This window comes from Pteropus medius, unplaced genomic scaffold (assembly GCF_902729225.1).
Source record: "Pteropus medius unplaced genomic scaffold, Ma_sr-lr_union100, whole genome shotgun sequence".
NCBI classification, from domain to species: domain Eukaryota; kingdom Metazoa; phylum Chordata; class Mammalia; order Chiroptera; family Pteropodidae; genus Pteropus; species Pteropus medius.
The window spans coordinates 2,288,282-2,301,733 of NW_024351073.1; the positions used below are offsets into that span (position 1 = coordinate 2,288,282).

General features: G+C 36.8%; 1 protein-coding gene across 3 annotated transcripts in view; it reads left to right on the forward strand.

The window, feature by feature from the left end:
- DAB2 (DAB adaptor protein 2) overlaps positions 1-13,452 on the forward strand; it is a 49,137-nt gene that overhangs the window by 20,697 nt on the left and 14,988 nt on the right. For 2 of the 3 annotated variants that reach the window (XM_039842604.1, XM_039842605.1), the window contains exons 2-9: positions 6,826-7,018; positions 8,011-8,150; positions 8,830-8,928; positions 10,541-10,672; positions 11,178-11,258; positions 11,631-11,657; positions 11,904-11,957; positions 12,346-12,408. In XM_039842604.1, coding sequence (XP_039698538.1) covers positions 6,928-7,018; positions 8,011-8,150; positions 8,830-8,928; positions 10,541-10,672; positions 11,178-11,258; positions 11,631-11,657; positions 11,904-11,957; positions 12,346-12,408 — 687 coding nt within the window. In that variant the 5' untranslated portion in view covers positions 6,826-6,927. The remainder of the gene's footprint in view (positions 1-6,825; positions 7,019-8,010; positions 8,151-8,829; positions 8,929-10,540; positions 10,673-11,177; positions 11,259-11,630; positions 11,658-11,903; positions 11,958-12,345; positions 12,409-13,452) is intronic. The other variant, XM_039842606.1, reaches the window with a different exon arrangement.

Sequence of the window (13,452 nt, forward strand, 5' to 3'; positions counted from 1 at the left end):
TTACCTAGGCCTTACTGATTAAAGAACTATATCCCTCCATGTTTCTACTTATTAGCTCTTTATTTATTGGTCAGTTGTTCTAAAACTGTTTAAACACTTGCTATGGAAAAGCAATGTTGGATGCAGCATAAGGCTACTCAACAAATTGTGTCCATGAAGCCTAGCTTTGATTTAATCACAATGACCATTTGCTGAGTACTTTCTATATACTATGCACTGAGGTCTCTATATAAGTACTTACTGAGTTCTCATAACTCTGCAAACTACATTCTCATTTTACAGATGAAGAAATAAATATTAGATAAGTTGCCTCAGCCACAGACCTAAAAAATGGTGAGAGTGTGTAAGATTTCCCAAGCCTGAACTCCTAGCTGCTGTGCTATCTCACCTCTACCCAATATTAACTGTGTGGGGAACTCTTAACTCTGGTTCTAAAGACAGGGAAAAGTTTTTTGGTTCAAGGCTTTATATGCACTCTAAGTCCTGTAGTGTCCTTTCTGAGGATTAAAAGTCATGAGATACATGCTCTCTCTAAATGCCTAACTTGTGTATGCCTCCTTGACTCAGACATGTTTTGTTATTGAGGCCCCTTACAGCAGTGTCAGCATTTACAAGAGAATCTTCTAGATTCCTTTTCAGTGTGCATTAACCAGTCTCATTTCCCCCAATTAAACAGGCCCTAAAAATCTTACTGTCTGCTCAACTTGGCCTTTGCAGAGTAGAGTAAGCCTTCCTATAAGCATAGAAATCCAAGTGATTAAGGGAGAAAGGCTTTCCATCAAGTATCAGAAACAGCCTAACCTCACTGCACCCTTTCTGGTAACTTTTCTTATTCTCAAAAGTCTGCTTTGAAGATCATGGCGAAGGCTGTTTGCTGCCCTCTTGGACCCTGAGATCTGCCTTAGAGGTTAATATTTCACATGTCTTAATTCAGTATTTCAGCTGAGATGGGCATAAAGTTCCAAAGGACAAGGGGACACATTCTATGACCAGTACTGGTCACTCTAGTTAAAGATGCTTGTGTTGCTTGCTTCTTGACTCTCCTTAACTCCCTTTCTTGTGTCTATTTTATGTGGCTCTTTCTGAAAAGTTAACTGATATGTTAAAGTCAATAGGATTATGACTTTGAAAGCAGCTTGTAAAATACAGGTTAAAATCTGTGGAATAAAAAAAAAGTAACAGCATATATAGTAGAAAAGGGAACACAGATCATGTTCAGTTTTGAGCCCAGTGACTTATTAGTGATTAATCTTGTTACCGAGTCCATTTTATTATTTATAAAATATAGACACATTCTATATCATAGAACTATCAAGATAAATGTTTTAAGTGCTTGGTAGGTTAGGTGTTTGTCTCATTCCCCTTACCATTAAAAACAGATTCTCTGCCATTTTTGGAAGCTACCATTAAATAAGCTACCATTAAATAAGTCCTTAACTCAAGTTATTCCTTTAACCAGCATTTTGAGACTGACCAGGCAATTTCCTCTCTGCTCTGTATAATCAGGGTTAGAAGGTAGACTGGGAGGGAGGTTGCAAACTTGCGTCATGATATGGCTTTAAACTCTGGAATTATTAATTAGCATCATTGCTGATACCGATACATTGCTACTGATGAAAAAGATAAGCAAGAATAAGAAGGCACCAGCCAAGTTTGTCCCTACACAAATTTGTCCCTATGCTGAGCATTCCAGGGATTTAAATATGAGTTGTCTTATATGAATCACTTTAAGGGATAAACAAACTACAGCAGGTGTTTTTTTGTTTGTTCGTTTGTTTGTTTTTTTAGTGTAAAGAACATAGTCATCCAAAGATGACTCACTCAATTTTCTGGTATACATTCCTCAGAGCCTTCTCAGAAAAGATGTTGCAAGCTCCAAAATCTCTCCTAGTCATAAGATTCTTGTGCCATGGAAAGGGGAAGTCCCCACATTTTCTCAGGGAGGTTTGTATTAAGTCTAAAATCCAGGTTAGATATCTTCACTCAAATGAAAGCAAATTTTATTGACTTAGCAAAGTTTCATTTACAACTTTCTTTTCTACATTAGGCCTTAAGGAGTCAAGAATATACAATAATTTTAGATCTTCATCTGTTTCCAGATGCATCTTCTTATTTCTCTTTCAAGCTTCTAATGAAGAAAATAGCCCATCCCTAAGAACTAGAACCAGCGAGCTTTAGCTGGGGAGCTGTTCATGTAATCCTTTGTATAGTTTTTGAGCTCTAATTTGTAATCCCTACCTTATGATAACACTCGTTTTGTGTGTTTCCTGATTAATTTTGTGCTCCTTAGAAGAGTCCCTGGGACTAAACCCAATGAATGAGAAGACTCTATACTTCCTAGTTGTCTTATACCCACTATTCCCCCTTATAAAAGATCTTTTACCTTACAAGAGCTTTAAAACAAACCGCATAGCCTAATAAAATCTAGACAACTTTATAGCAATGCCTCGGTTTGAGAAAGTAACCAAAGGAAAAATGAGGGCATCTTTTAGCCCTCAGATCCCTTTTCCAAGCCCAAATCCTTTTCAAAAATCCAATTCATTATACAACCTGTGAAGGTTTCACGAGTCTATTGACAATTCTGTAACATTGGTGGAAGGATTACACATTTGGATTTTAAATGTTGGACTTAATTTGATTATTCTCTACAGAGGGACCTAAGTCTAGAAGCAAGTCTAATTACCACTTGTCAATGGTAACTTGGGCATTTGGGAAGTCTGAAATGGGGGATTTGTTCTTTAAACCTTGGGAGAAAGGTGAATGTTTATCACTCTGGTGTATGTGTAACTAAACGTTAAGAAGCCTTTAACATTTCTTTATAAAGGTGTTTATCTTTGAGTCTTAGGCCCTATGGGCAAAGTTTACTTTCCAATCATTTTAGAAAGCATAGATACATTTTATTTTTTTTATATAAACTTTTCATATTAGAGTATTTTTAGATTTACAGAAAAATTGTGAAGATAGAACAGAATTCTCATATATTCCACACACTCAATTTCCCTCACCATTAACATCTTACATTAGTATGGTACACTTGTCACAACTAATGAACCAATATTGATATATTCATATTAACTAAAGTCCATACTTTATTCAGATCTTTAGTTTTCATTTAAGGTCCTCTTTGTTGTTCCAGCATCTCTTCCAAGAGAACACATCTCATTTAGTTTTCATGACCCTTAGGCTCCTCAGGGCTGTGACAGTTTTTCAGACTTTCCTTGTTTTTAGTGACTTTGACAGTTTTGAGTAGTACTGGTCAGAGATTTTATAGACTGTCCTTCAATTTGGGTTTTTCTGATGTTTTTCTCATGGTTAGGCAGACGTTATGTGTTTTGAAAGGAAGACCACAGAGGTAAAGCACCATTCTCTTCACAAACTGTCAATGGACCCTACTATTAACACGACTTATTGGCATTGACTTTTAACCTTGATCACCTGGTTGAGGTAGTGTTTGTAGGTTTCTCCATACTGTCATCTTTGGAAAGAAGTCACACTTCTTCTATCTACATTCCACACTTAAAAGGCAGGGAGTTAAAGGAGCATAGATGCATTTTAAATTGTATGGCCTACAATGGAGACCGACCGTTAGTTACTGCAACCCAACATACACGTACCTTTTCTTCAGGGAATTTAGACCAAAAACCTTTTTCTTCCTATTTTATTTCTTCTTTGCCCTTTGTAACTACTCATACCCAAACAGTGAAAGCATATAGTCAAAGGGTACCAGATACTTGTAAAACAATTCAAATGCTGTGGAAAGAGAAGCTTTTGCTATAAAACCAAAGTAGCACCACTCACTTCCATCTTGACCCAGCCTGCCAACACTGGATGTGATATCTGGTCTTGAGTTCTGACGTTATGTCTTACATCATTTTTATTACTAAACCACACACTGCCACTCCCTCTTTCAAGCCCCTTAAAGTGCTTCATGGCATGTCTCAAATTCCTTTAAAATATTCTCACTTTAGAATAAAATTTGCCTCTAAAATGAGTGAAATTGCTTCTTATAATTTCTGAATAATATCCTGCAGAAAAGTACAATATTTGGCTTCAAAGAAGGTCAATAAACTCTTATACTCAGGTTACTTTTCAACCAGAACTGGAGAAGAAGAGAGGAAAGCTTTAGGGAGAAGTCTTATCTACTGTCTTCAGGGATAAAGAAGGAGCTGAGATAGGCAGGATATGAGGAATAAGGGAATTTGGAAAATTCGAAAAGGTAAAAAGTCAAAAAACAAAAAGTGCTCTAAAAGAAATGAAGAAAGCAAAGTAATTGGATTTGGTCAAGAGACCCATTATTTTCTGAAACTAGAGTTGAGATAAACAGTCCTTCGAGGAAGAGGGAATATGAAAAGGCACAAGGTAGGAGACCATCTATTTTAGATGTTTAATCAGGAAAAGGTCATGAGATGACGAACAAAAGATCTCAAGGTCACAAGAAGTGTTTTCCTTATTTTTAAGATGAGATTTAAGCAACTTAAAAAGGAAATGGCCCACTGGGGAGAAAGTGAGGATTCAGAAAGATGAATGTCAGTGTATCTCTTCAAATCATAGTCTCGGTCTAAGACTTAGTCTCACCTCCTGATGTTGGATGATATCCTATTGAGTTGGAATAAATTCTCTGAAATTAAAAAAAAAATGATTATTGACTTCCAGAAATTGGAAGAGTGTGGATATGACTAGGAGATTTATTATGTCACCAGGAAACATATCTTGAGAACCACTGGGACCAAACAAGGCACAAAAAACAGAGGTGTGGTATTTGTTTCTTGGGGCTGCCATAACAAATATCTGTGGCTTAAAACCACAGATATTTATTCTCTCACAGTCCTAGAGGCCAAAGCCCAAAATCAAGATGTCAGCAGGGTTTTTCATTCTGGAGGCCCTAAGGGAGAACCCATTCTGTGCCTTTTTCCTAGCTCCTGGTGGATATTGGCAGTCCTTGGCATTCCTGATTTTTAGATACATCAATCCAATCTCACCTGTCTTCATACCACCTCCTCTATGTGTCTCTATGTCTCAAATATCCCTCACCTTTCTTTTACAAGGACATCTGTTATGAGATTTAGGTCCAGGATGATCCTAACTCAAGATCCTTAATTACAACAGCAAATATCCTTTTCCCAAATAGGGCCACATTCAAAGGTTCAGGGGTTAGAACTGGACATATCTTTTGGGGGCAACTATACTGCACCTCTGTAGCTAGTATGAGGTTTCTCAGATGAGATCCCATCAGTATGACATTTGAGGAACTTGAGCTTGGGGCCAGATAGCTTGGAGACCCAGGTTCTACCACTTTGCAGCTCTGTAGCTTAAAACCTCTGTCCCTTGGCTTTCCCTCTGGAAAAGTGACATAATACTGTATCATAACACTCATAAGGTTACTGTAAATTTTTTAGAGTTAATACAAGTAAAAGGCTAAGAGTGCTTGGCTCCCAAAGAACTCTTGAGTAAATAGAGCTTTGAGTCCTCTGCTATGTAAGTCATTCACCTGTAAAGAAACCTGTCTGGCTACTTACTAGTCAGGTGCCTTAAGCAAAATTAACTAATATCTCTCCAAATGAAATAATTCAGATAACATTAATTATACATATATTTATATATTTATATATGTGTATTTAAAGACTATTAAGACTATTTAAAGACTTATGGAGGGAGAGGTTAAATACTGACCTTCAGGAAAACATGTTGACATTTGTGAAGTAAGTAAGTACAGTTTAAACTCACTGAGCAAAAACTTGAGACTTACTTTTCATCCTTTAAGTATTTAACAATTAGCACACACTCCCGTGTGGTGGACTTGGTCCTTGAATTAAAAAGGTCAAATAAATTGGTGCTATAGACACAGAAATAAGAGGGCTTTTTGGGGTGGGAGAAGTATGCCAGCCCATGAGTGGTCTTAAAAGGATTCCAAAACTATGAATGGATTTTCTTTTTGCCTCTAGTCTTCAGTCCATGTAGAAAGTAAAACTTTTTCTAGCTCTGTCAAGAGCTGGGTAGAAACTTTGCCTCCTGAGAGGTGAAAGAACCTTTTAAAACATTAGTTCACTTCTGTGTGCTTACAGTGACTCTGCGTTTTTCTGTTTTACCTACTGTGATACATGGAAGAGCTTAATAGAGCATGTACCACAACTGTTTTGAGGATAGTAAGGCTAAATAATAGCATAAAAGTGTTTACACTCAATGAATTGTACAATAGACACCTCACAGATTCATTCTTTCCCCACGTTGTGTTAATCTCAAAAATAGACATCTTTTAAAGTATAGTGCTTAGATAGCCCTGAAGATCATGTGCAGATTCTTAACATTTTAAAAAATATATTTGTTAATATGAATAAGATAAAATTCATAACTTTATTCTTGGCACTACCTTTATAGTTAAGGGATTTTTGGAAGAACCAGAATGTATAATGAATGCCCAGTTTCATGTGTCAGTTTCAATTTTCTCAGCCCCGGCATTCAATTTGTTTTTATTTTGCTATGAAACCTTATTGTTCTATGTGTGATACATTTTGATCCCCATCTTTAATACTAGATTTTTATGCCAAAGATCCAACACAGACTACTTAGCTAAATAATTGTCAAATGTTACCAGATACCAATTGACTAAAGAAAAAAATCTGGTAAATATTCTCTTTCCATCTTGGAAACTACAAAGGAAACAGCCCTACCCACTCTCCTGCTTTCAGAGTTCAGTCCAGTAGAGGAGAAAGAACAAAATGAGTTTGAAGAACTACACTCATGAATCGCTAGCTGTAGACTCATTATGTCATAAAGTCTGGGTTTGCTGTGTTATGATCTAATTACGCCTCTGAACTCTGCCTACAGGTGTCTGTAGTAGGTTATGTTCATTTGAGATTTCTCCATCGGGGATTGCCTGGTATCACTGAGTGTCTGCTGGCACTGGCGTTTGCTGTCTGCCTTCTTGCCATGTCTAACGAAGTGGAAACAAGTACGGCTAATGGTCAGCCTGACCAACAGGCTGCACCAAAAGCACCATCGAAGAAAGAAAAAAGGAAAGGTATGGAGAAATCCTCTTGAGGCCAATGATGGGGGCTAGTGGTGGTTACCTTTGAAGAAATATGAAGTTCAGAGTAAAGTAAGAGCTGGCCTTGGCCTTGCTTCAACCTTAGTCTAGTCTCTCAAGTTCTCCTAAACAGGAAAGTTGGACTTTGGCGGAGGATGTTGGTTTACTCCTTATATAATGAGACATGTCTCTGAATCCTGTGATTGCACCAACTCAGGTCCTGCTGGGAAGTTTTCATAGCATCTTGTTCAGTTGATAAATGCAACTATCGATTATTATACGGTTATCTTTCAGTGACCTATTTACCACTTTGCTTTACTGAAGGAGCTGTTTTTTAAAAATCAAGATCTTTATTTTATTAGACCCTCTTCTTGACCTGCAGTATCACAAGAAAAATGCAAGTTCTTAATCATTAATAATTTAAGAATATCCTGTGACTCGCTTGCCTTTCACTTCTACACCTTAGATATGGGAACGAGACTGCACAGGCCTTTTCAGAGAAGCCAAAGAGGTTATAAAGATGGGATAATTATCTTAATGATTTTCAAAGAAACTTACTCATAATTTCTTTCTGCCTTATTGACAGTTCAAAATATTAGTTAAATTGTATGGTGCCTTATTTTTTTCATTAAAAGACAAAAGTATTATCCTCCTTATATTCTTGTAAAAAACATTTTTTTAAAAACTATGTTGACTATCCCCAAATCTCACCTCACATATTTCTATAACTTTCCCATAATTCAGTCAGTTTTGTACCTTTAAAAGTTTATTTTCTCTCCACCCTAATATCATACACAGTATTACAGAGCATGATTTTACTCAAAGGAAATAAGAATAAGGATAGAAGATTCCATATTTAATCAGCTGCAGTATAATCAAGATTTATACTACTCTGACTTAGAGATTCTGGGGCAATTTGGTTATACGTGGGGCTGATATTTAAATACATTTGTAAACTTCATCCTATATTTTTTTTCTTTTCACAGGCTCAGAAAAGACAGATGAGTATCTTTTGGCCAGATTTAAGGGAGATGGTGTAAAATACAAGGCCAAACTAATTGGCATTGATGACGTGCCAGATGCAAGAGGGGATAAAATGAGCCAAGACTCCATGATGAAACTAAAGGTAAAAGGGGAAAACATCCTTTGTCTCTGTCTTAAACAAATGTCCGACAGTTGGTATTATATTAGAAGTTTGTATCTACATATATTTCAATTATTTGAAAGAAAAACTTTTAATTAATCTAGTGGTGCCTCATTTTAGGTGAAGCCATGAGTTTGTTTGCATATTTTGAATGCTGGTCTAGAGACCTAATTTAATTGAGTATAGCAGGGATTTAAATGCCTTTACCTTAGGAAGATCAAATTTTAAACCTGGAAACGTTCAGGTTAAAGTCAGGATCCTATGTGGAACCTGGTGGTCTTTAGGGTTAGCCCTTTGCTTTTTGAATTTTTGAATTCTAGTACTGTTGCTATGTGAAACTAATTAAATACATAATGCTTGTTACATAAGACACAGTCTAGAAGGAACAGCTTTTAAAATTCTCTAGTCCAGTCTTCTTAGCTTTACCAATAGCCACTTGGAGGCCAAGAGAAGTAGAATGGCTTGTCCAAGTTCTCAGAGCTAACGAGTGATGTTCTGACTCAGTGTCTTCTAGTCCATCCTGCCGTCTCTTCTGAAAAGTGCCTCATCCTTTCACAGATGGTAAACCAAGCTGAACAAAACTAGCTGTCTTTTAAAATTTTAGTATCAGAAGCATCATAGGGTCCTTTTAACGAGGTCTTTCTTGTTTTCTCACCCTCAGGGAATGGCGGCAGCTGGTCGGTCTCAGGGACAACACAAACAAAGGATCTGGGTCAACATTTCCCTTTCTGGGATAAAAATAATTGATGAGAAAACTGGGGTGAGAATTTTCTTTTATTGACACTTTTTTGATCACCCGAGTCTGACAAACGATTAATGACTTAAATTTCAGCTCCCCTTTTTCCTTTTCAAAATTCTGTCAGGAAAAAAAATAGCATGTTTTACTTCTCCAGAAGTAAAAGGCAGAAAACATAGCGTAGGAGGTAAGGAGTCAATATACTTTAGTTTGAAATTTCTTTCCTCTAATAGATGTGAACCTCAGGTCTATAAAAATATCACTTGGATAGTTTTTTGGACCACAGGTACACAGAACTAGATTAATCTTAACCTCTGGTTTGTGATACTATCATTGGTCTACACATAGGTCTCATTTTAATATACTGATCACTTGTGAACTTATTGGCCTGTAACACATCTTCCTTTTTTTTCCTCTCTCTTTTCCCTTCCTCCTCACTCCACAGATGTACCTTTGCTCATTTTTTTGTGATTGCTCTTGTTTTTCTATCATATACATTGAACAGTCTTGCTTGTTTGTTTTTGAGCCTTATCAAAAAGCTATCATACTTCGAGTCTTCCGGGATTTTTTTCTTCTATTCTCCATAACATACAATCCTTCTACTTAAAATGTTTTGCATTTTCATTTTCATTGCTGTAAAATACTCTATTGTATCAAGGGACTGTAGGGAGATCTCCAGTTACTATTCATCCCTTCCTAGAGATACCTATTATCTGACATGCAAAGTCCACTAGCCAAACTTCATGCCCTGAAACCCTGGTACATGCTCACTCACCATGCTGGTCCTCATGCACTGCTATTTCTATTCTCCCTCATCTCTCAAGTCTTATTTTCCCAAACCCATCTACGAATGGTGGCAGGTTTCCCTCACAAGCATTCTCTCATCTCCAACACTTCTAAGATGCCCAATATAAACTTTGGTGGCCTTAGGCATTTGGAAACAAAAGCCAAGACACATTCTGATCACCTACACATATCCATGAAAAGTTGAATCCTATTATTTACTTGAAAGGACCAAGAGAAAGTGGGGCAGGGAATAGAGAGGAAGACACCACTAATCACCTGCCACGTGTAACTCCTGGATAATGACATGGCTATCTATGTGAGGTTGAGGAATACTTGATGACAGCATTTAATAACCTCCAGAACGTACTGGGGGTAATTGTTCCAATAATATTTAGGTAATTGTTCTCTGGCCACTCTGAGCCATTATCAGAGGATCCCTGTGAATACTCCTCTAGCTTGGTGATGCTGTTCATGTGAGTATGTCTTTGAGTTGGGAAAGTAGGCCTACTTGAATGGCTTAGGGATTATATGTCCCATCTTCACTTTGGAAATTCTTGATCTCCTAATCTTCAGTCTTTCCTTGCGATGTGGCATCACATCTTTGGGATGAAGAGAATCGAATATTAGTATTTCAAGAAATAATTTTTTTCTCCTCTTTGTTCCTTTTAGATCCTTTCCTAGCAAGGATAAATGTAGCTCTAGCCTTCAACCAGAGGTGAAAATTTTTTTCTTCCAAATATTTCAGCATTTCATCTACGCCTAAGTATCTGATGCTTAGTTGTGCTAGACTACAAATAGATTCTAGTTTTCCCAGTAAATCATTTTTATGTTTTTTGTTTTTTTTTTTCAGGTAATAGAGCACGAACATCCAGTAAATAAGATTTCTTTCATTGCCCGCGATGTGACAGACAACCGAGCATTTGGTTATGTGTGTGGAGCAGAAGGCCAGCATCAGTTTTTTGCCATAAAAACTGGGCAACAGGTAATCTATAAGCCTTGAGGTATACCTGTAGGGGAACCTGTGCTCAGTGGAGCATAGGAGTGTCTGTCACTCAACCAGAGAGCTTTCTAAAAATAATTGGAAGTAGGAGGAAGACTAAACAGAGATTCAAAGGGTGACTATTTTTATTGGTCTAAGGAATCTTTTAAAAATATAATTGATTCCCATGGAGCGTGTGGCACAAAGATTGTTAGAATGGGCTCTCTTATAAGTTTAATGCTGATTTTAGAACAATAATGAATTATGGACTCAGAAAATTATCATGGTGCTTCTTGTAGTCTAAGTACTTATTAACTCTGCTGTTTTTTATGTATCTAGGGGTGGTGATGGGGAGGGAGATGATTCCTCATAATCCAGGGGAAGGTACTAAATAAGTTTAAGAGAAAGGAAGAAAATAGTACTAATCAGAATTGATGAGGGTGGAGAGGACAAAGGGAAGAAAATAATAAGATTAAATACTGATAAAAGATGCTTTCTCTTGCTTCAGGCTGAGCCATTAGTCATTGATCTTAAAGACCTTTTTCAAGTTATTTATAACCTAAAGAAAAAGGAAGAAGAAAAAAAAAAGGCAAGTACTATCTAATACAATTTCTATGAAACTTAAGACAGTATTCAGGACAAGTTTACATATTATGTAAACATATGGTCTGCAATGGGTGGACATTATCATTAGACACTTCCCATTTTCAGTCCTTGACTCCTATATTTTCTCCCTATAAGCTTCACATCGGTTCCAAGGACTGTACAGGACTACCCAGTTTAAGTCCAGTAACTCTATTCAAATCCAGTATTAATATGTAAAGGGGAAGGAAATGTAGGGCAGAAATAATGTGCAAGTGTCTCTCTTGCTTATGCCTGTGAACCCATAGGTATATTTGTTCTTTATTTAACTGCTTTTAACTATAATTAAAGATCATTGAATTTATGTCTTTCTTTTCAGATGGAAGAAGCGAACAATGCAATAGAGGTAAAATTGGATCTTCTCTTCTTGTGAATTATGTGTGCGAGGTGCATGAGCTCTTGTTTGTTACCTGCCCAGCATGCTCCTCTCACAGCTTATTACTCTGAATTCATGACCCCTCTGGTCATAGGAGACACACAGCTTAATGATCAGTGCCCAAATCATAACTGCTTAGCAACCAAAACACTAGGAAATTTAATTCTGTACAGAAAACTCACCAACTAAACCCTTAAATATTTGCCATCTTTTCAGAATGGAAATGAGCCCCTAATGACTCTTGATGACCGAGCTAACAAACTGAAATTGGTATGTATATGGTTTTTTATGATTTTTACTTACCTGAACACAGGTTCTACTTCCTATAGATGTTGCAAATAAATACCAAATCAGTATGAAAATCCAATTGTAAAAACTATTTCCCTAAACATTAGTATAATATTTATGTCAATATACAAAGTAATCTTTTTAGTAAGCACATCTGAATCTAATCTGAAAGCTTTTTAAAGAGTGTGGACCAGATGAATTTGTTTGGGTACCTGTCTACACCTCCTGACCTAAATAGCCTAATATCAAATCTGTATTAGTTCAATGAAAATCCAATTGTGACAACTATTTTTAGGAAACGATTACGACAATATACAAAATAATCTTTTTTAGTAGACACATCTGAATCTAATCCAAATACTTTTTTAAGGCTGTTGACCAGATGGATTTGTTTGGGGCCATGTCTACACCTCCTGACCTAAATAGTCCAACAGTAAGTGTCTGTTTTTAAATTTGCAATGTAATGGAAATGACATCTATAACACAGATTGGCACTTTAACCAGAAATCTTGAGCTTCTCACTGAAACTTAGAAGGTGAGGGCTGATTGTTCTGCATAAAGTGTAAATGACTACTAGACAAATTTACATCATAAGAACAAATTTGCATCACCATGGGAACCCGTCAGCACTAATTCAGACATATTAATATTGCTTAGAGGTTAAATCTGAGCAATAGGTCAGGAAATGTAGTCTTTCTTGGTATTATTTAGGATCAGAAAGAGGAGCCAAATTATAATTCTTGGCATAAGCCTACTAAAGGAATTGTGTTAGATTAATTAATTGTAAAGACTCCTGGCCTTTCCATTCATTTTCTATTCTTTTTTTTTTTTTTTTTTTAATGCCTACAGCACCTGGTCTTCCTAGGTGGTCTCCCATCCATGTACTAACCAGTCCCAACCCTGCTTTAGCTTCCGAGATCAGACATCAGGCTTATTCAGGGTGGCATGGCTGTAGACCATGGACCATGGCCGCACTGGGGCACGAACCCAGAACCTTCTGCATATAAAGCGGACATCCTAACCGCTACACTATGGAACCACGTCCCATTGTCTATTCTTTCTATTGTGATTTAGCATAAGCTTGGTGTGAAGTAAGGCTTAAGTAAGAGGCTCAGTTATGTTTAACCAAAGCTTGTCCTTGTTAAAAAAAAAAAAAAGGTTCTCATTTTTTACAAGATATTGTAATGTATAAAGTCTTCTTAATATTTATTGATTTGTAACTACTCTGTGAGAATAGAGCAATATTTGTCTTTACAGATAAGGAAATGGTGATTCAGAAAAAACCTCATTTACCCGAGAAAGAAGTTCAGATTCAACACTTAAGTCCAAGTCTCACACCTTCCAAATCAGGCCTTAAGTGAAATTACCCATGCACTTTTGAATGGCTTCTTACAACTTCTATTATTTTTTTACCAGTTGCTTGAGTACCCGCTATTTACCCTGCACAGCAGTGAGTGAGCTGCACAGTGTCAATGGC